General features: G+C 40.2%; 1 protein-coding gene across 1 annotated transcript; it reads right to left on the bottom strand.

Annotated features, from left to right (window-relative positions):
- Positions 1–2199: 2199 nt before the first annotated feature.
- On the bottom strand, positions 2200–21113 carry CWC15 (CWC15 spliceosome associated protein homolog). The gene is made up of 7 exons (XM_074860245.1): positions 21012–21113; positions 17823–17961; positions 15613–15725; positions 14629–14717; positions 13751–13861; positions 3886–4004; positions 2200–3150 (listed from the first exon to the last, which is right to left on the bottom strand). The coding sequence occupies exons 2-7, from the start codon at positions 17951–17953 to the stop codon at positions 3021–3023; spliced, it is 693 nt and encodes a 230-aa protein (XP_074716346.1). The 5' UTR covers positions 17954–17961; positions 21012–21113; the 3' UTR covers positions 2200–3020.
- Positions 21114–21693: the final 580 nt, after the last annotated feature.

The raw sequence follows: 21693 nt of genomic DNA, 5'->3' as shown, positions 1-21693 counted from the left end.
TGACCACATGAAATCTTGAAAAATGCAGATAATTTTGCTGGTTGCAATATGAATCCTTTAATATTCAGTCATCTACTCGAGGAAAATAGATGCTAAACATTCTAGAACCTTGTATACACACAGCACAATTATTTCCAGCTGCAGGACTATCATTAAGCATTATTCCTCATACTATTAATCCCTTTTTCCAAGAAAAATTTTGAAAGACAAAGCTCTTTAAAAAAAAGCCTTAGAAGTTTAACTGTTAGTCCCTATGGAAAATAGATCCTGGATTTCAGTTCCAATGCTATGCTGAAGATAAGCATAAACAAGGGGTAAACTGTTTTACAAAAGCAAGTGGCTTTGTTTCAAACTCCCAGTTACAGTGAGTTCAGGTGTTGCTTACAAAAACACAGGATTAAACAATCCTGATTGCTAGGAACTGTAAAATACTTCATTCCTTGAAGTGCCAAATGTTAACTTTCTTCCACTTCACCTCCTGGAACTGCTGCCTTGCCAGCTCCGCTGCCTTAGTTGAAAGTTATTTGTCATATTGAACAGAGGTTCCTGGAAAAAATAAATGCTGGAAGCAGAGGTGTAGCACATCACAGTCCGATTTTCTTTTTTTTTTTTTTTTTTTTTTTAAGAATTCAGTCACACTGCAGTTTTACAAAAACAAATGATCTGCTTGTCTTTTCCTAGTTAAGTACAAGAAGCACAGTAGAAAATTAAACATCAATACAGCATCAATACTGAAAGCACATGGCTCTTCCCCAACTAAGAGCACAGAGGGCTTTAGTTTTACGGTACTGGTGGAGAAAACTCAGCAGTTAGTGATGCAAAACCCACCCAGCGATAAGGCTTGAGATTCCTTGATTATCATATTGTGTTTGTGTATTGCTGAGTCCTCAGACTGTGGGTCAGCTTACACTGCAGAAGGTGAAAATACAAAAGCTTTGAGGGGGAGGTTAGAGATAGGATCTGCAAATTCTGTGGTTGAGCTGAACAACAATGCCAACACAAAACCTCAAGTAGAGCTGCAGCCCGGAGCTATACAGTCCCCACAGCTCCTTCTCCAGAACCAGGGGAGAGCCCCGCTGGAAAAAATGACTGAGTACACCTATGCATTATGCAAAAGTTTAACAAAGCGATGTTCCTGCAGGTGTGGAGAACAACTGCCAGCATATCTGACCACGACCTCATCCAACCCCAGCCATCTGACTTAAAAGTATTATTTTCTCTAAGAAAAGAGCTACATTACTTCAAGAACACAAATGATGGTGTTACGTGCTTATGAATTCCATGAAGGCATTGAACTGGCCTTTCAACCCCCTCTACAATAAAACTGTATGCTCACTTGCTCACTTTGGCACAGTGATTGTATCTCGTAATACTGAGAGACCAACGTATTTTTTGTTGTTGCCATGACAACTATGCTGGTTAGGTCAGACCTAAAGGAGCAGCTGGTCTCTCCACTGCCAGACCCTGACAAGCACAGCTCTTAACATTTTTTCCTCTTCTAAATATGTTGCCTGTATACCACAATTTTAGTAGCTTTAAAGAGAGAGAATTACAAACTACACCCATTTTTCTGCTTCCCAAGAATTATTACTATCATGAGGCAGGTAGCAGAAGTAACACAAACACATATTCCTCCAGCAGCTGTAGGAGCTCACATGACCTTAAGCATGCTGAAAATCTCACTTCCAAGTAAATACAGGTATTAGCTGCTGGCATTAGTACGCTGCATAGCTTAATGAAAGGGTGGAAAATACAGCTAAAGCTAATGAAACCTTTTACAGGATACCCACACAGTCATGCCCAACAAAAAATCTAGAACACTGTGCTCTACATTCACTCTCTTTAAATCAGATGTATTTTCAAATTAAGAGCTTGAAAATAATAATAATATTACTATGAAACAGTGTCTGTAAGAATGAACTAGACTGAGCATAATACAGGCAAGGAAAAGGGCAACAATTTTACATAAACACATCTGAGTTCTGCCACTGTAGCCATCTAGGTAAAGGTAACTACTACATTTTGCAGATATTATGTTCATATCCTGTGCATCACTTAGCCAAGATTTCAAATGCACCCAAGATGACAGAAGGAAAAAGAAAATATTTTTTTCACAAATGAGATTTTTTTCAGTCATTCCTATTTTATACTGTCCTATTAAGTGTTAAAATGGACATTTAAGAAGTAAACAAAGTATACTATGGTATCTTGAAGAGATCACTCGTTTAATAAAAACTCACGTGCAAGTTTGACAACACTTACTAATGAACCACGCACACAGACTGAACCTCACAGCCACATGGCTGTGGCTGAGGGACCGAGCACTGCAATGGTTTTTTAATGAGGAAAATATCCCAGTTCCACAGGGCACTCCCCACTCAAGGCTCCCCCAAGCATTACATGGTATTGCTGCAGAAGTGCTCAGCCAAGAGAGCCCAGAAAGCAGGTCTGCTAAGAACTTGGAGCAACCCCACCAAAGTATAACTTGATTGACAGTAAGAAACAACTAAAAAGGAAGATTATTAGCTAAGTTTCTAACTAGCTATTAAGAGGAAGTCCAGTTTGCTACAGAAAGTACAGATCTTTTCAGTTCGCACTGCTTATCATACTCAGCTATTCCCCACCTTTGATAATACTGACATTTACATAAGTTGCATAAGTTACAAACCACCATCACTACAAACACTGGCTGTTTTTGAACGCAATTTAAACAATTAGAAGTATTTAATGCAAACCAGCTTCTCTCTTCTACCATTTACAAGGCAGCCAGTAAAAGTATACGTGCGTGAACAGAAAAACATTCATGAAACACAGACTGATTTAATTAAAACTGAAAAGGAAAACATACTGAAGGAATAAAAACTCCAGATACATAGTAATTATTAATTATGAAGCTGTTGATGATCTTGGAAAAGCATTTTGGAATTCATAACCAAATATTCAGTCTTGAATTCTGAGGGAGAGGGAGGGAGCAACCATGACCTTCTAAGTCCTTCAGCACCACTGCACATAAAACTGTACTACTTGATATATTTTTCCATGAACTTTTTGTGAAATTCTGATCGCAGAGTATCATTCACGAATCTTTTGTCCTTTTTTGATTCATCTATCCCCTTGGCACAATTCTTGAAGACAACATCATCATCCCACCTGAAAACAAAAGTTTTTAACTTCAGTAAGTTTGTATGAAAATTAGGTGCAATTTTCATAAATATATAAATGAAGTTTGGCTGTCCTATTTAAATGTATTAAGGACAACTAGTCATTAGGATTAGATTTTAATCTTTAAGAAAAAAAGATCTATTTTTTTAATCCAAGCTATCTCCTACATGCTCCTGAGTTTGAAGCGATGAGTATCAGTAGGTTAAAGATTATTTTACCTTTAAAGAAAACAATGACCATTTGAACAGAGCAGAAGAAAAACCTTTACTCTAATGGTCCTAATTTTGATAAATGCAACAGTAACTGGAATATTTGCAAACAAGTTTTATATTGAGAAAAAGGCTGTTATTTACTGATTCTAGTTACACCAAAAAAACCCCAAATAAACAAAAACCCCAAACCATCTAGATTTTAAAGGGGAGCATAACATCAAATTTCTTGAGGAACTTTGGTCCTGTTACTTTTTGTGCCATTATGCATAATGTCAGACAAACACAGCTCTCAATCTCTCTTTCTCTTTTTAAAACACAAAGTAGCAGGATGATTTGTTCAGAGAAATGCTCAAAGACAATCACTACATGCATCAGTATCCCAATTCTACATTACACTGCTTGTGACAGGATCTGAGGAAGGAAATGAAAACCAATGGCAGTGCTAACATTTTCTGACTGAGGATCAAGAGCGAGCAAGGGGATGGATATCACAGGACAGACTGCACAGTACCTCCTCTTCACTTTGAAGTTTGCTTGAGGCTGTGCTGGGCCGGTAAGGTTCAGCAGTGGATTACCACTCAGAATGTTTTCCATCCGAATTCTTTCTTCTTCAGCCTTTTGCTCTTGTTCCTGAGAACCAATAATGGATATATTACTTTTCTAGGCCACTTTTCTCATCTACTTGGTATCAATAAACATTATTTAGCTGTGAACACTCACACAGATAGAGCTTTAATTCCCAGCTCAGACTTTTCAGTGTTTGACACATGTATAAGTAGACTAAGGATAGAAGCAGAGATACTCTAAAGAGCTTAACATTGCTAATAAACTGTCAATCTAGCAACCCGCATATCTGCTCTACTTACCTCTGATGTTCCATGAAATATTCAGTTAAATTCTAGCTTTACCATTTACATATTTACTATAATAAAAACTGTATACAGATTAAAAGATTTTCTTTACCCTTACGAGAAAAGAGTATGTTATACAATATTCATTAGGTGGAAGAAACCTACAGCACATTCAAACTTCTCTATCTTCAGTAATCTGCTTGGGTTTGACAACAACAACTTCCCTAGGGACCAATTAAAAAGAATATTGAGAAAGCTAAGGTGAAACTGAGCAGTGGATGTCATAAGACTATTTAAGAGTTCCAATATTAAATAGCAGAAAAATTTTCTTCTCCTTGTACTGTCAAAAGCATGTAACTCAAGCCTAAGTGAAGCAATGCACTACAGGCAACACAAAGTAGATTTCACTGCCCACGCTTCCAAGCTGTATTAATATATTTAGCAACTTAAATGTTCACAGACTTCAAAATGAATGTGCAATATTTAATTTACATCAACGTATTTTTCCACGACTTTTCAAATGTATTACAAGGATTGCTCTTTCATCAAAGTACCAGAAGTGGGGCGGGGGGGGGAATCAAATCTTTGAATTTGGATGACTAACTAGGTCTCCTGCTCCTTGTATGGTGAATTATGGTCTGAAGACATTCTAGTTAAAAAATGCACTGAAGTCTCATTATCATTGTGGGAGGCTCAAACCATGGCTTTTAAAAATGATATAAACCAAAGACAAAAAGATCACAAGGTGGTGGTTGTTATTTTTTTCCCAAACTGCAGAAAATTCATGGCTGAGGGCTGCTACGGATCCCAAAAGAGGAAACATTTTTCTTTATGATAGTGTTTACAAGGTTTAAGTGCCAAACTTGAACATTGATGCTAGCCAGAGTTCTCTAGCTTCAAACATTCAATCAATACTGATATATTACTAAAACTGTCCTTAATTTACAGTGTTTTCAATTGGATTGATCAGACATGTGAACTATTCCTATAAAACACCCCAACCCTCCTAAGAAAATATTTTAACATACAATATGAATACCAGATGATGCAGGATCACTGGAAAAGATTTTACCTTTCAAAAATCTACCCGAGTTTTAGTTATGAAAAAGCACCTACCATTACACTGCTTCTCACAAATAAAATTTAGAACCAGCTGCAATTAATTGCCAGTGAGATGGGAAAAGCTCCTCAAAAGGGCACGTTGCTTAAAAGCATGGCACAGCATGACAAGCCCTGTAATGCCCTTATTAAAACATCTGGGTAAGCAAAACTTGCCCTTGCTGCTCTTATCAATGGAGCTTTAACACAAACTGCAGCAGTTAAAAGTTAACACAAATAAACTGAAGTTTTGCATTTTCAAACATAGCTCTAAATCCAACATCTGCATTCCAACTTCAGTTGTTATTAACACCCCAGTAAATAAGGAAACAGAAAGCAAAAATATTTGATATGAACAGCAATTTCCCCCCATATCAGAAATACAAATTCAAATTATACATTTCTTTGTGGATCACAGACAAGAAATATATGCAGTTTCTTCTGCACAGTATGCCAACCTTTGATTTAGCATCTTCTTTCCCCATAACACAGAGGAGCCAACAGCAGTGAAATCCAATTTACTGCAGTCTGTGTCATGCTCCCACCAGAAGTCAAGCAGCCCTCAGACTACCGTACAGCACGTGCATGCAAAGCACTAATCTGAAATCAAGCAAAATCTAGGACACTGGTACACACAAAAAAAAAAAAAAAAAAAAAAATCAGTATTGATTTTCAGGTACCTCCCTGGAGACAATTACATTCTGTTTAAGACCATTAGGCAAATTTACAACAGGGTGCAAGCATGTGAAGTGTTCTCTGTGTTGTCCAAAATGAGGGGGGGCTCTGCATCATTAAATTTAATCTCCAATCCTCCATTAAAACTGAGGCTTCAAAAAAACCTAGAGGTCTGGGACAAATCTTAAAAGCAAGTAAGAATGCTACAAACCAAAAATTCATACTGGGCTATACTCAAGAGAAGGTAGCACTAATAAGAGTGCTGTAAGACTCTCAACACTCTCCTGTTGAAAAATGCTTCTGTAGAAAGAACTTCTTCCAAGTCCTATATATGCAAACAGGTGCAGCAGTTTTCCATTTCAGAGCTGAACTCCGGGGGAACTCTTCTCAAAGTGGCATGTGGAGCATGGCACAGTCTCGCCTTCTAATTTCTAAGACATTAACCTTGATCGTGATCCAAAGCTACTGAACCTGTGCATCATGCATCACTTTATCAGGGGCACACAGAACTATTTTATGCTGTTTTTTTATGATGCATGAAAACGCACCCACACACCACTGACAAACACAGAAATACAATGCATTCCACACACAGTGTTTCTTCTACGGTCAAAAGTCCACTGCAGTCAGTCACCATCTTTTGGGGGGGAATTACAATTGTTCTTCCCTCCCTTCCCCCATTTCGGATTTAATCTCAACAGTTCCTGCAAAGCTGATGGTTCCAGCATTATCCACCATGCATGAAGAGAAGTGAAAAGCACTCAGTCATTTAAATGAATTGTGAACGTTCAGAATCACTAGAGGAAGATAAAGCCAATATTAAGAATCTTAAAAAAAATATGCATACAGTACTCCAGTGTTATTACACACAGATGCACATTTAATTTTTAAGAAGATTTTAAAAAAGCATGTTAGGCATCATCCTAACTTTTATCTGCTTTACATAACCCATATAATATCCTTCAGCCTCAATTAGCCTGACATATTTCCCTTTCTGATAATGAAAAAAGCGTTATCAGACTGAAGGGATGAAATGTGGTGAAAGAAAAAAAAAATCAAAATTGAAGTAACACTTTTTAAGAAGTGTTACACTACAAGCAGTAATATAAAACTAAGGGTAGGATTTAGCTCCAGAATAAGACACCTACATCTAGACATCTGCTTGAAGGCACACGAGCTCACATCTCAGAAGAGATCTGAGGAATACAGTAAGGAGTCAAGATGGCTATTCTGCTCACACTAAAGTACACACACAGGAGACCAACCACGCTCCAGGCTCTACTGACTGCACCATCGTGGAAGCTGGGATACATAACTTGTACACTGACCCCAACAACCTGGCATTTCAAGCTCAACTAAATTCTGTCTAAAACTGCTAATTGCTAGCAAAAGACCTACACTGACTCAAGTCAACTACAATTCCAGAGGAGTGGAGGGTAGCAAAAAATTGCACTATAATTAAACAAAGCGGTAGGGGCAATCTTGGGAATTTAAAATTATTACATTTTACTTTTGCACCTATTAAATTATTAAAAACAATTATGAACTTAACCCTAACAGAAGCTGTCAAATGTTCTTTTCTAGTGACAACAGTTACAGAAAACATCCGTGGATCTTATTCTGAAATGCTGATTTTCTGTATTCACAGTAAGAGATGCTGCAGAACCCCTGGGCACTCTGTACGATCCTTCGCTCTGCTCACAAACAGAACTCTGCTTTTACACCCACAGAGGCAGAACAACTAGAAGTAGTAACAAACTGCATAAGTTTATCTTTGTCATTAAAGATTAACAGATTAGAGTCTGAAAGCAAACAGGGAACAGATCTGTTGAGTAAGGCATTGCCAGTTTTAGTCACTTTTCAAAGAAGACCTGGTGCACATGGTAATTTATTTATGGAATTCAGTTGTTCAAAGCTCTTCTAGGTTGGATGACATTTGAACATATTTGCTAGAAATTTTAGGAAGGAAGCTAATTCTGAATATACGTCTTGAAGATTTTTTGTATTATTTAGCTTCATCAAAACCTCCCGAAGAAGGTATTCCAAGATTTTTAAAAAAAGGTGATCTGTTAAGTTTTGTATCTTAGAGACATGACATGGAGTAAATACTAGGTGTAACTTACAGTGGTGTAAAGTTGACATTTACACTTAAGCTAAGTTACACATTTTGGCCAGAGCTGCAGAATCCCTAAACTCCAGCCAAAAGAGGTTTTCATTATGTTTCAGAATTTTCCACACAGATCTTCCACTGCCCACTCCTCCACTGAAAGCCGGGACGCTCCAGGCGATGGAGCACGGGCTGTATCAAATCAAACAGACCAGACATAGCCTTCATAGCTGCCTGAGCTTCACACCTCTGAGGCACGATCAAGCACAGCTGTTCACAAAACAAGCTGCTCTGGTTGCTCCAAAGCCTACATTGTTCTTTTGTGTGGTGGAACAAAGGATTATTAAGCTAAAACACTATGGATACAACAAACCCACAACAGAAGAAAAGCCTAAGGGAGAAAATAATACATCTGTATTCATTCCACCCTTTCTAAAATAATGCCTCTTTGCCTGCCTTTCCATTCAGCAAGATGAGGCATTCAACTCTTGGCCTAAGCCATTTTAAGCAAAATATGCTACAGATTGTTCCATCACTACAGACAGCAGCGCTGCACTTTTCAGTGGCAGCGTGTTGCAACAACTATAGGCAGAGATGAATCAGACATCAACCATGTTGTAACACCATGTTAGAGGCAGGGAAAACAGAACAGGAATATTATGGTGTGCGGAATAAGTCTGGACTGGCAGAGGGAGTCCCACGCCCCGAGAAAGCAGATGGAGACGCTATGTGCATTGGATCTCACAGCAAGCCCTCACAGTACGACTGAGCTCACCATGTGGCATCACAGCTGGGGGGAAAAAAGCGGACAAAACTGTATTAACCTTAACTAAACAATTATTTCTTATCTCGCTGTAAGAATAACAGTCCCTTGGCATATTTGTTTCTCACCGCAAAGGAAAGAAAAACATTATTGTTACCATGTTTTTTTTTTTTAGTGTAGTTCCTACCCTTAGCACAGAGCAAGATGACTTTTACAGAAAGTGCTGAAATTCCTGAAATGACTCCATCGTATTAAAGTAAGTTATCCTACTCAGTTTTTACAGACGTTGAGTAGCTGAAAGAAAACCTGAAATACCCACACTTCATTGAAGACTGAAAAAAAAAAAAAAAAAAATCACATAACCTTATTTAAATGCTAATTTTTGAATGACAAACTATGACAGCACTGCCTTTAGCAGCAGGGAACGAAACTTAATAATGCAAAGATCCACCCCAGTTATTTGATCCTACGCAAATTACTAACTCTATGCAATACAGCGATTCAAATAACCGATTGAAACTTCAAAAAATAAGAGCACAGAGTAATCACAACTGCAGTGCCTATGCTGATTTGTTGTCATTTTGCCCACAAGGGAGGGGACATTATCATTAGTTCTTGGCAAGTATTGCTAGCATGTCTCAAACATGTAATGAAGAAACATACTTTGCCATCTGCTTTGGCCTCTTTACTGAAATTATTTCTTAATCACTGATTTGATATTTTTTGATAGATTTTTCTATCAAAATAGATAGATAGTTGGACCCTTAAATTTTAAGTGAAAAGATTAGCATCCACCAAGATTCATTTTCTAATGTTTTATTTGAAAGTCATGGCTAAAACACAGGACAGAGCTAAGATCTATTTTGACCATTGGTAAAGTAATATAATCAGTTATAGAGAAACACTTGGTGAAATAAAATTGTTAAGAAAACAAACCAAAAACTTTAAGTCTGTTCTCAGATAAGCATAAAATGACTAGCTATTAAAATAGCTTTGCTGGAACTGCACACGTACATTCAGCTGCTCACTGGTTTGAGGTTTGTTTTTAATTATTTCAATTTACCTTTTAAGGAAATGCTTGAAAATTGAAAATCAAGAGCATTGTAATGCTGAACTTGGAATATTGAAATGTTTCCATGAAACCTATCCATGGATAGTTCACATACACAGCAGACCTAGTGTTTGTACAGTTTTAGACCAAATTATTCCACAGAACTGCTTTTCAAAACTAAAATTTTCTGGTCAGTTTAGCGTCTACTAGAAACAACCTGAGAGATTAAAACTGTGGAGGGCATGAGAAAAGTCAGGAGGACTTCCAAGCTCAATCAGTTTTTAAAAACATTTGTAGTATTTATTTAATGTTTCTACAGAACTCAAGGTAATTTAAGCTTTTTGAGAAGTTAACAAGCTCTGACAAGAATTGCTTATTTGGATAACAAAGTATTTGCTTCACAGATAACAGGGAAATATTGGTGTGAAGGAAGTTAAAACCTCTTAATACTAATATTTGTCAAAATTAGATTTAGATTTCTATGGAAATTGGTATTATCACATAAGGGAAGTTAACAGAGACCATGACGATCTGAAAAAAAGCGGATTCTCATCTTTTGTTTTTAACTGCTGCCTCACCAGAGATGCATTTTAAAAGGAGCAGTCCTCCTTTCATGTCAATTTAAATACTGGACACTAAAGCAATGAGTGAAAACAGTTAATACAGTTCACTCTAAATGAAGTCTCGGAAATAACTGACTAGCATTTTAATAAATCAGAATAACTGAAGTATCGGGAAAAAAATTACATATGGCACAAATCTGGAATATATTACTGCATTTTACACACTTCATCTTGTTAAGACCCTGGGATGTTCCAAGAAGATGCAGAGACACATTAATCTGTCTGTATAACAACAAAAAGATTTGAGAATGATGTGCAGAAGAGCAAACAGGCATTCACTCCACAGTTTCCCCCTGCCTTGCCACTGGTTTACCCACACTGTCTACTATGGACAGCAGCGTTTCAGCAGATAAACCATCCCTGTACGTGGATTAGGACTAACAGTGACTACACAATTAAGAATTTACATAAGATGTTATCTTGAAGTCAGCTGGATGACTAATATGAAGTAACTTACAAAATTAGGTTTAAATTACAGTTTGCAATACATAATAATACAAAATCCCACGTATCTGAAATGAAAAGACATTTATATAAAATGGCTATAAAATGCTTTGCCAGTAACACCTTATTTCAAAGCCATGGAACACAAGGCATAACCTAAAGAGACTGCACACCTAAAGCCAATGTACATAAGTGATCTTTCCTAAGGAGACCCTTACATCTAAAGACTCTTTCCAAGGCTGCGCCCCCACCTTGGTTTTTACTTTTTCCATCAATGTAGTCTTAGTTTCCCACTCTTAAAAAACCACAAGAAAATAAAATTCCAAGTACCTGGAGAGCAACCACTATTTACTGAAGACGTCAATTTTTAAGAGAGCCTATCTGGCACCAACCAGTGAAAGGATGAACAGAGTAGGTAGTGAGTGTGCAATAGTGTGCACTATTGTAAATAATAACTAATATTAATTTCTACGAGAAACAAATGTATTCATTTCAGATAAGAGTGCAAGTATTCGGTATGCACACAGCATCGAACATTATAAACCCTGCTTTTGGTGGAAGAAGAACATCCATGAATGTAAAAAATAACACCAGTTAAGAGACAGCAAAATAAAACAAGTGCTATACTAAATACTTCATAGCTTTTGGCACCCTCTAGTGACAAAATAAGAATTTCAGAGAGATGATAACATTCCTGCTGTCTACACATAAACAGAGAAGCATGCACTTGGTTGTCTGTGCTACAATTATTTTCCTAATGCAAATTTTCTACACTGAAATGTGACAAGTTATGCTGTTTAATCTAGATGTATGATTTCAGGAAAACATGAAAAATCCATACAGATCTAAGCTTTCATTTTAAGCACTGTGCAAGGACAGATGCAATAGAAGCCTTTCCTACACATTACTACTCTCAATTTCTAGTTCAGTACATTTCACACAGAAATACATGGAAGAATTGTTGCTATTTTCACCATGTTATTACTGCAGAACACAATTTCATTGCTGCATGATGTGCTTCAAATGCCCAAAGAGATGAGAGACACTTTCAGACACTGTAATGTAAAAGACCACTCACAGGCCAGATAAGAGAATCAACAGTCTTCTACAGCAAAATTTCTGCACTGAAGCAGCATGGTACAGCCTTCCAAAGTACCTAACTCCAAAACTGCAGAGCTCACTGGTTTTGCAGGCATTGTTGATTCTGAAAGTAAATTTCTATATTGTTAGCCAGAAGCAGGCAGGCACTTACATTGCTGCCCACAGCAGTTAAAACACTGTTTCCAAGCTCTTCCTGGTGTCTGCTAGATGCTACACCCCGTTCACTGCCAGCTGACTCTACTGCAGAGCTTTCATGAAAAATATTAAACTCTGAGTGTGTGTTAAGCTACAGGAAAGGTTATGAGTAGCTCAGAGGCACCAAAACATAAAGTTGTCACACCAACCTTAGATTTGCCTCTCGATCAGCATTTAATATGTTTATTTAGCATATTCTAAAAACCACCTCAGATTACCTTATACAAAGATGACAGACAGGTGGCTTGTTTTGGGGAGGTTTTTGGATGGATTTTCGGATGGGTTTTCTGTTTGTTTGGTTTGGGTTTTTTTTCTTTCTTTTTTACACTAACAGAGAATCTATTTATAAAAACATAAAAAACTATTCAAACTGAAGCCAGCAACACCTTTCAAAAGGACTAAAATGATTTAAGCCCTACTCAAAAGAAAGCACTTACTAACAGCAGAAGAGGGAACACTGCACATACCCACCACTTCTGCTGCACCACCAGAGGCAGAGCATTTCAGCAGTGCAGATGAAATACCTGGACTCTAAACTCTATTGCAATACAACATTAGAGCTTGTACAGTTCATCCTAAATTCTGATCAGTTTGACAACACTGACCATTCCCAGAAACAGTCCCTAGAAGTCCACTCATCAATCAGGGATTTTGCTAATGAACTCCATCCCAACAATCTCTCTTACACCAAGGAGGTGTGGGAGCCAATGGCATAGGATTTGATTCTGCTCACAGGAAAATAATCTCTGACTACAGGGACTTCCCTCTCCTTTCAAGGGCAGAACATGCCGTTTCTACCTGTAGAGAGAGATTACAGAGAGGTATGAAGGCTACGTATCAGTTGACTTTCCAAGTTCTGGACAGACTGCCGTATTATTATCTGTTTTTGCAGAGATATTTTTCAAATAAACCTGCCTGTTTATAATCATGTGAAAATTGTTCTGGTCTTAGAGTTACCACTGGTGCTCCTTGCCAAGGCAACACAGCACCAATGCTGTGAAAGAGTACCTACTGTATAAAACTTGCAGCCTTAAAAAGAAGCATCAAAAAGAAAATATTTTTATTTCATAAATAAAAATTGTATTTCTTGTTTCAAAAAAATTAGTTAACAGATGAAATTACACTGGACAGAATGTAGCTATAATGCCACTATATAGTTTGGTATGATAGCTGTCTTAAGAGAAGGACTTGCTTATGAAAAGCAAGATTATCTTGACTCACTGCCTCTACAAAGTGTTGGGAAGGTGAATAAAACGTTTTAGTGAGTAAAATGTTCAGTATGTCTACTAAAGAAAAAAAATCTTGACGATTACTAGATAAAAGGACAAATCCATCATACTTGAGAAAAGTTTTGAAGGGCGCTTACTTTGTTTGCCAGTTCTCACTCATCCCAAGTACTTAAGGCACACCAGTTTTAATAAACACCATTTTGCAAAAAACAGATGCTCTTTAATGGATGACATTTTACCTTTCGAGCCTGTTCCTCAGCTCGTTCTTTCTTGATTTTTTCCAGTTCAGCCAGAAGAGCTGCAGTGTCATCATCATCACTGTCTTCCAAGTCCTCATCTTCATCATCTTCCTAATAGCAACAAATGGGAATGAGAAGCAGCTCGTTCATTTAATAAAAAATGGTCCAGGTCCGCCCAACTAAAGCTGCAATTGGTTGCTGGATTATTTATGAAGTACTTGGGTGATTGTAGAGGTAGCAAATACAATACAAATGGTTTATTTGCTTTTGTACAGTAAAGTCAAGACAAAAATGTTTCTTCTTTTTGGATGACTGCAATTTTTTATAATTCAAATGCTATGTAGCTGACAGATTCTAGAGATTGGGCTATCCCCAGTCACTCTCTAATCATTGTAACATAATTCATAATAGCATGCCTGAATGCCCTGTCCAATATTGTTGGGACCAAATATAACAAGATTAAAAAACCCCTGAGTTTATTGTCAAGCCCTAGACTCCTAGATGCCAGCATGCGGAGGGGAGCCAAGAGCAAGAATCCATTGCTCATGCCAACAGTCAGTGTATCTCGACAATTCTACCTTTGGGGAATGCGAACTAACCCAGTAGTTGACCAAATCTAAGAAGTCACCCATTCCCCATACTTTAAGTGGTATCTTCAGTTCCCTAGTTTTTGTGTGCTTTCCAAGAATACCATTACAGCGTGGACCAGAATTCTCTGAACCACTCTGGACTTCCACCACAGTAGAGTAACTGTAAAAGGAAGATACATTAGAACTGATCTAAAACCTTTAGCAGACCTAAAAGTACATATTCTATTAACAGCAAAACCTGAAGGCAGGACAATGAAAGGAATGAAGACAGAAAAAAAAGATACCTACATCGGTAAGAGGATCATCTGCATCAAGATTTGCTGCAGGAATCTGGTCTAGCCGAGGCTTCTTAGACACAGAAGATGATGTTGTGTGTTCTATGGCATAAGATTTTAAAAAAAAGTGACTAAGTCACTTCATTTAACAGCAATGTCAGAAAGCAAAAATCTTCACAAACCATCTGACTCGCATTAGAGTAAGAGATACAAGCTTATGCTTACTTTTTCCTCACTTCTCGATCTTAATGCCCATGCTAATTCCTCCCCTGCAGGTATCCTCATGGGAAGCAATGACATTCACAAACTTACAATTTGGCCTCCAGAAGCGTTCTGAAGTCATTATTTCAAGAAGAAAGAACAGCAGAAGAAAAAGTTGTGGAGAAATATCCTTATTCTATATATCTAATTGGAGGGTTCCCACTGAGGAACACCTGAACACATTACTGTTGGCTAGTTTGGTCCAAACCACATCTGCTTTCGTCTGTGAATTCGAAAGCCCCACAATACCTTCACACCTAAACCTAAAATACCTAAATTCTGTCAAGCTTAATACTAAAAATTAGTATTTCTCAAAAACAACTCTAATTTTAATTATCACTTCACTATATCTGAACAGAATCGCATACTTTAAAAACAGATTTATGGTTACACTCCATAAGAAGGAGTCATTCTCCTTCTTCCTGTCTCACTTGTCCAAGTACAAAAAAAAGCCCTTTATGAGCTGTACATACTTGTTGCCAACTCATTACAATCATACTGTATCAGCTGGCCTGCATGATGGCCTACGCTTTTCCGCTGGCTGGCCTAGATTCCTGCTAGCATGAAGCCAGCGGACATACCCTTGCAGGTCAACAGCTCTGAACTATCAGACCAATACCCTGAATTCTACTCTCATGACATGCTGTCTGCAACCCGCAAACTTCTTACAACACCAAGTTTTGTGCAAGAGCCATGTCACACAAAGGTATTATGATTTTTGTTTCTTTGGTTTTACCTCTAGTTGGTCTGTCTCTATTCTTTTCTCTTGCAGCGACCCGCTCTCTCTCCTCGAGCTCCCTTCTGAAATCACGGTTACGCACCTCTTCAGGAGCATCCTGAGTGGTCTGTCTAAAACAACATGAGTGGGGGAAAAAAAAACCTGAAGTTGACAGTCTGCAGCTGGGAGCAGTTCTTTCAAGGAGGCAAATAAATCCTGGGGTGAACAGGTAAGTATAGAGAATAAGAACTGGGTACCACATAGACATATGTTTATTCTCTCTTCATCAGCCCCCTTCCCTGCATGCATTACACACAGGCAGACATGCAAGACCACACACGCACGCTCCTTCCAGTGGCTCTCAAATGAATTAAAAGACCATATATAAATTCCTACAAAACCAGGATGACTACATCTAACTTTTGTACGTATGTCTAAATCTTCTGTTCTCCAGCAGCCCAATCCCAGTGTCCTAGCAGACACCCACAAGCATTATGGTCAACTTTCTTCACCGTTTTATCATCCAAAGTTGCTGCTGCAAACCCAGTCTCTAAGGCTTACAGATAAGACCAAGACTAGAACATACTTTTCATAAACCTTTTTCCCTCCAAGAGACATACCAGATAATCTCCCACGACCATTAAAAAAAAGGTGGGAGAACAGGGAAAATACTAGTTTTAGTGGAACATATTGCAAATACATGTTTTTTCTTCTTTTATACAACACACTGGCCAAAAGCAACAGACTATTTGAGTCACAATAAGTTTCACCTAGAGAGCACTGAATTTTCTGTGGAAAACTTGAAAAGAACTAATGAATAAAAACAAGCAGCAATTTCTTTCACCTTTCTGTGAACCCAATGCTGGAAATACGAGTGCCTGGAAGAAACCCAGACTTAAGCCATTCTAAATACGTTGTGTGCACAGCCTGTCTCTATGATGAAGTATTTCATTTGCTTTTGTAATTAAAAACCTGAACTTGGAATCCCTGATATAGCTGCAAAATCCCCCCAAACCCTGTGTCATTCAAGCAAACATGAGTGGGACTGAAACACTGAACTCTTCCTGCAATAATGCAGCCCTGGCAATTTAACAAAGATAACTTTGTGTTAGGTATTTGGGAGAAAGAACAGAAGACACTTAATGCCCCCTCCACCTCTCCCTCTCATGCACACAGAGGGATTTGTTAAAACATATATTGTATATTCCTGTATATATCTGTCCTCAGTACTTCTTTCAAAGCAACAGACTGGTGTTTCACACTTCACTTTTGTTTAAAGAAACAAACCACCAGCGAATTTTCCCCTAACAACAAACAAAATTCATTTGACAGCACTTTCTGTGCTGCTGATTTTCGTATTCTCCAAAACACTGCAACTCCCTCATCCATATGTATTCTTAAAAAACAAAGGGGCAGGAGAGAAGAGGTGAAAAGGTAAACATCTGCATAAAAAAGTGCAAACGTAAAATTTTCACAGTAATTTTACTGATAAGAGTAACATTAGTAAGATAAAAAGAACATTTTTAGGCTGACACATTTCATTTAAACTCTAATTATCTGTATCACTCTGACTCCAGATTTCATTTAACCTTTCAAAAGGTTAATGAAGATTTATTATGTATTTAAAACAGAGGAAAATATTCCTAAGATCCCATTATCTTTCTCACTGATTAAAGCAATTTCCTCTCCCAGGACCTGCATGAACCACCTGCAGTGTTTAACATCAGCTCTTCCAACACGTACTACTGTCTGAGTGATTTCCCTGCCTCCTCTTAATACCCTTCCCAAGCGGTCCTTTACCAAATACATGATGTGGTTTTCCTACTTTTAAGACACACTCGACTTCGCTCCTCTTATCCCATCTTGCTCTGCAAGAGACAGCACCCTCCATGGCTCAGTCCCAATGACAACTTTCCACTCCACTGCCTGAAATGCTTGGTCTCCAAACCTCACCTTCTGATGATTCACTTCCACAAGCAGTAATAAAATACCACTAAAGTTAAACCTCTCCAATTATTTGCAATGCATTTGATGTCCTAGGTCGGCTTTTCAGATTTACACTTTCAGCTTGCTTATTCACCACTCCTGCACAATCCCTGATCTCTGCTCAGTGCCAAGCACATCAACATCTATTGTGAAAATTTCATAGTACCGCTCATAACAAAAAAAAAAAAAAAAAAATCTTTCCCAGCCTGTTTTGCTGCAAGACCAAAAAACCCAATACTAACCTGTATTTGATTTTAGTATGAGAAGGAAGGTCTCTGCTGGAATATTGTTTGGATAGCTGACTTAAGTCTCCTTCACCTTTTCCTCTTCCTCCTCTTGCAGGTTCAAATGTTGGCCTTGCTGCTGTCGTCATTTTAAATACTACAGAATCAAGGGATAAAAACCAGATGTTACTACAACTTACAGTGAAAGACATTCACCAGAAGCTACTTTGTTCCTGGAACTGTAGAAGCAATGGCAAACCCCACTACAGAATACCAGCTATCACTTGGCTCATGATCCTCGAAGTTTGAGAAGCTTTTTATTGACAGACTTGACAGAATCTATTGAGATTTTCAAACTAAAGTCTTTTCTAACATGCTTGAAAGATGACACACAGACTCTAACAAGAATATGAAACTACATTTGTAAAGTAAGTAAAACTGGCCAGAAGCTGTTCTCCTATGCTTAAGACAAGCGACAGTCTTGTAACTAAACTCTTTCCCCTCCTGAAAAATGACAGACAAAAAATGATGACTGCCTACTGGGAATGACCCCTCCATTATTCCCCAACCATATCCAGGAATCATCACCAGAAATGCTGGCTGACACAGACCATAGCATGCCTAGGATGGTGTTGGTAATTAAATACTGATGAGGATGACGCAACTGAACATGAGCCAGCAGTGTGCCCAGGTGGCCAAGAAGGCCAATGGCATCCTGGCTTGTATCAGAAATAGCGTGGCCAGCAGGGACAGGGAATGGATCTTGCCCCTGTACTTGGCACTGGTGAGGCCGCACCTCGATTACTGTGTTCAGTTTTGGGCCCCTCACTACAAAAAGGACATTGAATTACTCGAGCGTGTCCAAAGAAGGGGAACAAAGCTGGTGAAGGGTCTGGAGCACATGTCGTACGAGGAGCGGCTGAGGGAACTGGGGTTGTTTAGTCTGGAGAAGAGGAGGCTGAAGGGAGACCTCATCGCCCTCTACAGCCACCTGAAAGGAGGTTGCAGAGAGCTGGGGATGAGTCTCTTTAACCAAGTAATAAGTGATAGGACAAGAGGTAATGGCCTCAAGTTGTGTCAGGGAAGGTTTAGACTAGATATTAGGAAGTATTTATTTCCAGAAGGGGTTGTTAGGCATTGGAATGGGCTGCCCAGGGAGGTGGTGGAGTCCCCATCCCTGGAGGTGTTTAAGAGGTGGGCTGACATAGCGCTGAGGGATATGGTATAGTTGGGAACTGTCAGTGCTAGGTTAATGGTTGGACTAGATGATCTTCAAGGTCCTTTCCAACCTAGATGATTCTGTGAACTTGAATGCTTGAGCCCTTGTCATGGCCCTGTTCAGTTCTCTAGTACTGATACAGCACTGTCATTAATACTGCAGCGCAGCCCTTTGGGAGTGACCTGCAAGAGCTCCAGCTGGCCAGCAAATCCTTCGGAAGGGCTAGGGTTAATGTTTCCCTGGTAGCACAAGGCCACAGCTTTACTCTTATGTAAATGAAGGGCAATTAAAAAAGCTTGGACAAATTAAGACATTTTCACCAGCTCTCACTTAGCAACTGCAGGCACTGCCAGCATGTCCTAAAAAATGAACTAGCTGATGCCCAAAATCACTACTATCAATTCTTCTGTTGCAAAGGAGTGAAACAGACTCCAATTACCCTCAGCCAGGCAGACACCCTATCAGCATGCACTGCGTTCAGCGCTGCTGGACAGGAGCTGGAGACCCTGCAAGCCCAAACCACTGTGCCAAAAGATGGTTAAATAATGCAAAAAATCCCTGCACAACCAACCAGCACCATCTTAAAACTGCTATATGAAACGATGCTCATTCCTGCTTCACCAAGACATGCACATCCTTAACCACAGACTGAAGATATATAAGGCACAAGAGAGATACAGCTGCAGAGATACATAAAGGCACCAGTTCTACCAACCAGAAGGTTGGATGTTAAAGGATGACATAAAAACATAATAAAGAATATTAAAAAGCAAAGAAAAAACCATGATATTGCTCCATACACTTCTGTGGTACACAAATAAAAGTTATTTATGCTCTGCTTGCATGTTATTTAATAATATTATGAATTATTTAATAATTTTAAATGAGATCACAAAACACAGTAGTGTTAAAATTATAAAATAATTTGTCAAAGTAACATCCCATCAGGCAGAACAAAGTTACTGCCACTGAACTACTACTCAGAAAACAAAATTAACAGACAGAAACACCTTTAAAAAGAAGGGAGAGAGTAACTAGCCGTGACTCATTAACCAAGGATTGCTGACACTCTTCACTGATGCTGTGCAAGTCAGCTGGAGCTCAGCAAGACATTTCAGCTCTGCTTTGGCACAGACTCTGCCAGACCCATGAGAAAGCCACTTGCTCTCAGAACCTGTCTGTGCTAATTATATGTAATGGAGAAAGGGAGGGATCCATGAATTCAGGTGAAGAACCAGATCCAATGTGGCTTCATAGTTTCATGAAGCATTAACAAATCCCCTGGAAACTGTCCCTGCTTCTTTTAAATCAGTTTGTATTCGTCTTGGCCTTAAGGGACCCGGGCTCAATCTGAAACCACTCAGTGACTGTCACACTAACCTCTCAGGTTTTGGAAATACAGCCCTAGAGAAGCCTCTTCAGCGCTACACGAAGACAGGACCGGCCACGCAGGGCTTACTAGCCACGAGAAAATCACTGGGCTCGGCCTGGAGCTGAAACGCCTTGGCCACGCAGGGCTGCGCTACCGCCGGCCCCTCCCGACCGCCTTCACGGGGCAGCCCGATGCCGAGCACCGGCCCCGGGCACAGCCCACCCCAGCAGTCACCCCGCGGACACCCAGACCCGGGGCAGGAGCGGGGCTGGAGCACCGCGCGGCTCCCGCCTCCACCCACTGGGCCCCGCCACACCGCCCGATACCCGGAGCTCCGCCGCCAGGCCCGCCGGCCGCCCCTTCGCCCCCCACCCCACCACCCGCCGCTGTTCTCCACAGAAACGCTCCTCCTCGCCCGCCCCAGCTGCTCCCAGGGCCCATTGCGTGGTCCGGCCACAGCCCGTCCCTTCACAGGGACACGGGGACACGACACCCCCCCCTACCCCAGAGCCGCCCCTTTCCCCCCTCAGGACACCACCAGAGCCCTTCCAGACACCCCCTCCCGGGCCAGGCCGGCCGAATCGCTCGCTCGCCTGCCGCCTGCGCGGTTACTTACACCGCCACCTCCTCCCACTCTGCGCAATCAGGCCCTACACCACCACCATAATCCCGCCAAGCGCCCATAAGGCACCGCGCGGGAACCATAGACACAACGCGGCGGAAGCCGCCGCCGGGGAGGAGCTACCATAGAGAGAGATGGCGGGGTTGTCACGTGACGGAGGGGAGCGCGTCCGCCATGATGCTACCGAGGCGGAAGTGGGCGCTGCGGCAGCGTTGCTGCCTGTATAGCAATGGCGGCCTCCTACCAGCCTTCTACTCCTCCTCAGGCCGGGGTCGGGCGAGCCCTGCTCGGAACAGGGACCTTGGGGCGCCTGTCCTAGGGGCTCAGGGTTGCCCTAGAATAGGGCCTTGCCCTGAGGTGCTACCTGGTCCTGCCTGGGCAAGGCCTGCCCTTGGCAGACTCTGGGCTCTCACTGGTGCGGGGGACCAGGCAGGCCCTGGGGGAAGACCAGGGGACCGTTAGGCAGAGAGTGAGGGCCTCCTGAAGCCTCAGTGTAACCTACTGGTGTGAGCCACTGTCCAGTCTTCTCTCACAAATGAGCTCATGCATAGACTCCTGAGCTGTGCATCTCAGAGGAGTCTGCCCAGAGGCTGCTTGCTTGATGTAGGAGGCTTGGAAAAGGGCAGTAATGTAAAAATGTGAAATTTTAAAAATAATGTGAAACAGGATTTCATGG

This window comes from Strix uralensis, chromosome 2 (genome assembly GCF_047716275.1).
Source record: "Strix uralensis isolate ZFMK-TIS-50842 chromosome 2, bStrUra1, whole genome shotgun sequence".
Lineage (NCBI taxonomy): Eukaryota > Metazoa > Chordata > Aves > Strigiformes > Strigidae > Strix > Strix uralensis.
The sequence above is the reverse complement of the archived record's forward strand: the minus strand, read 5'-3'. Positions and strand labels throughout refer to the sequence as shown.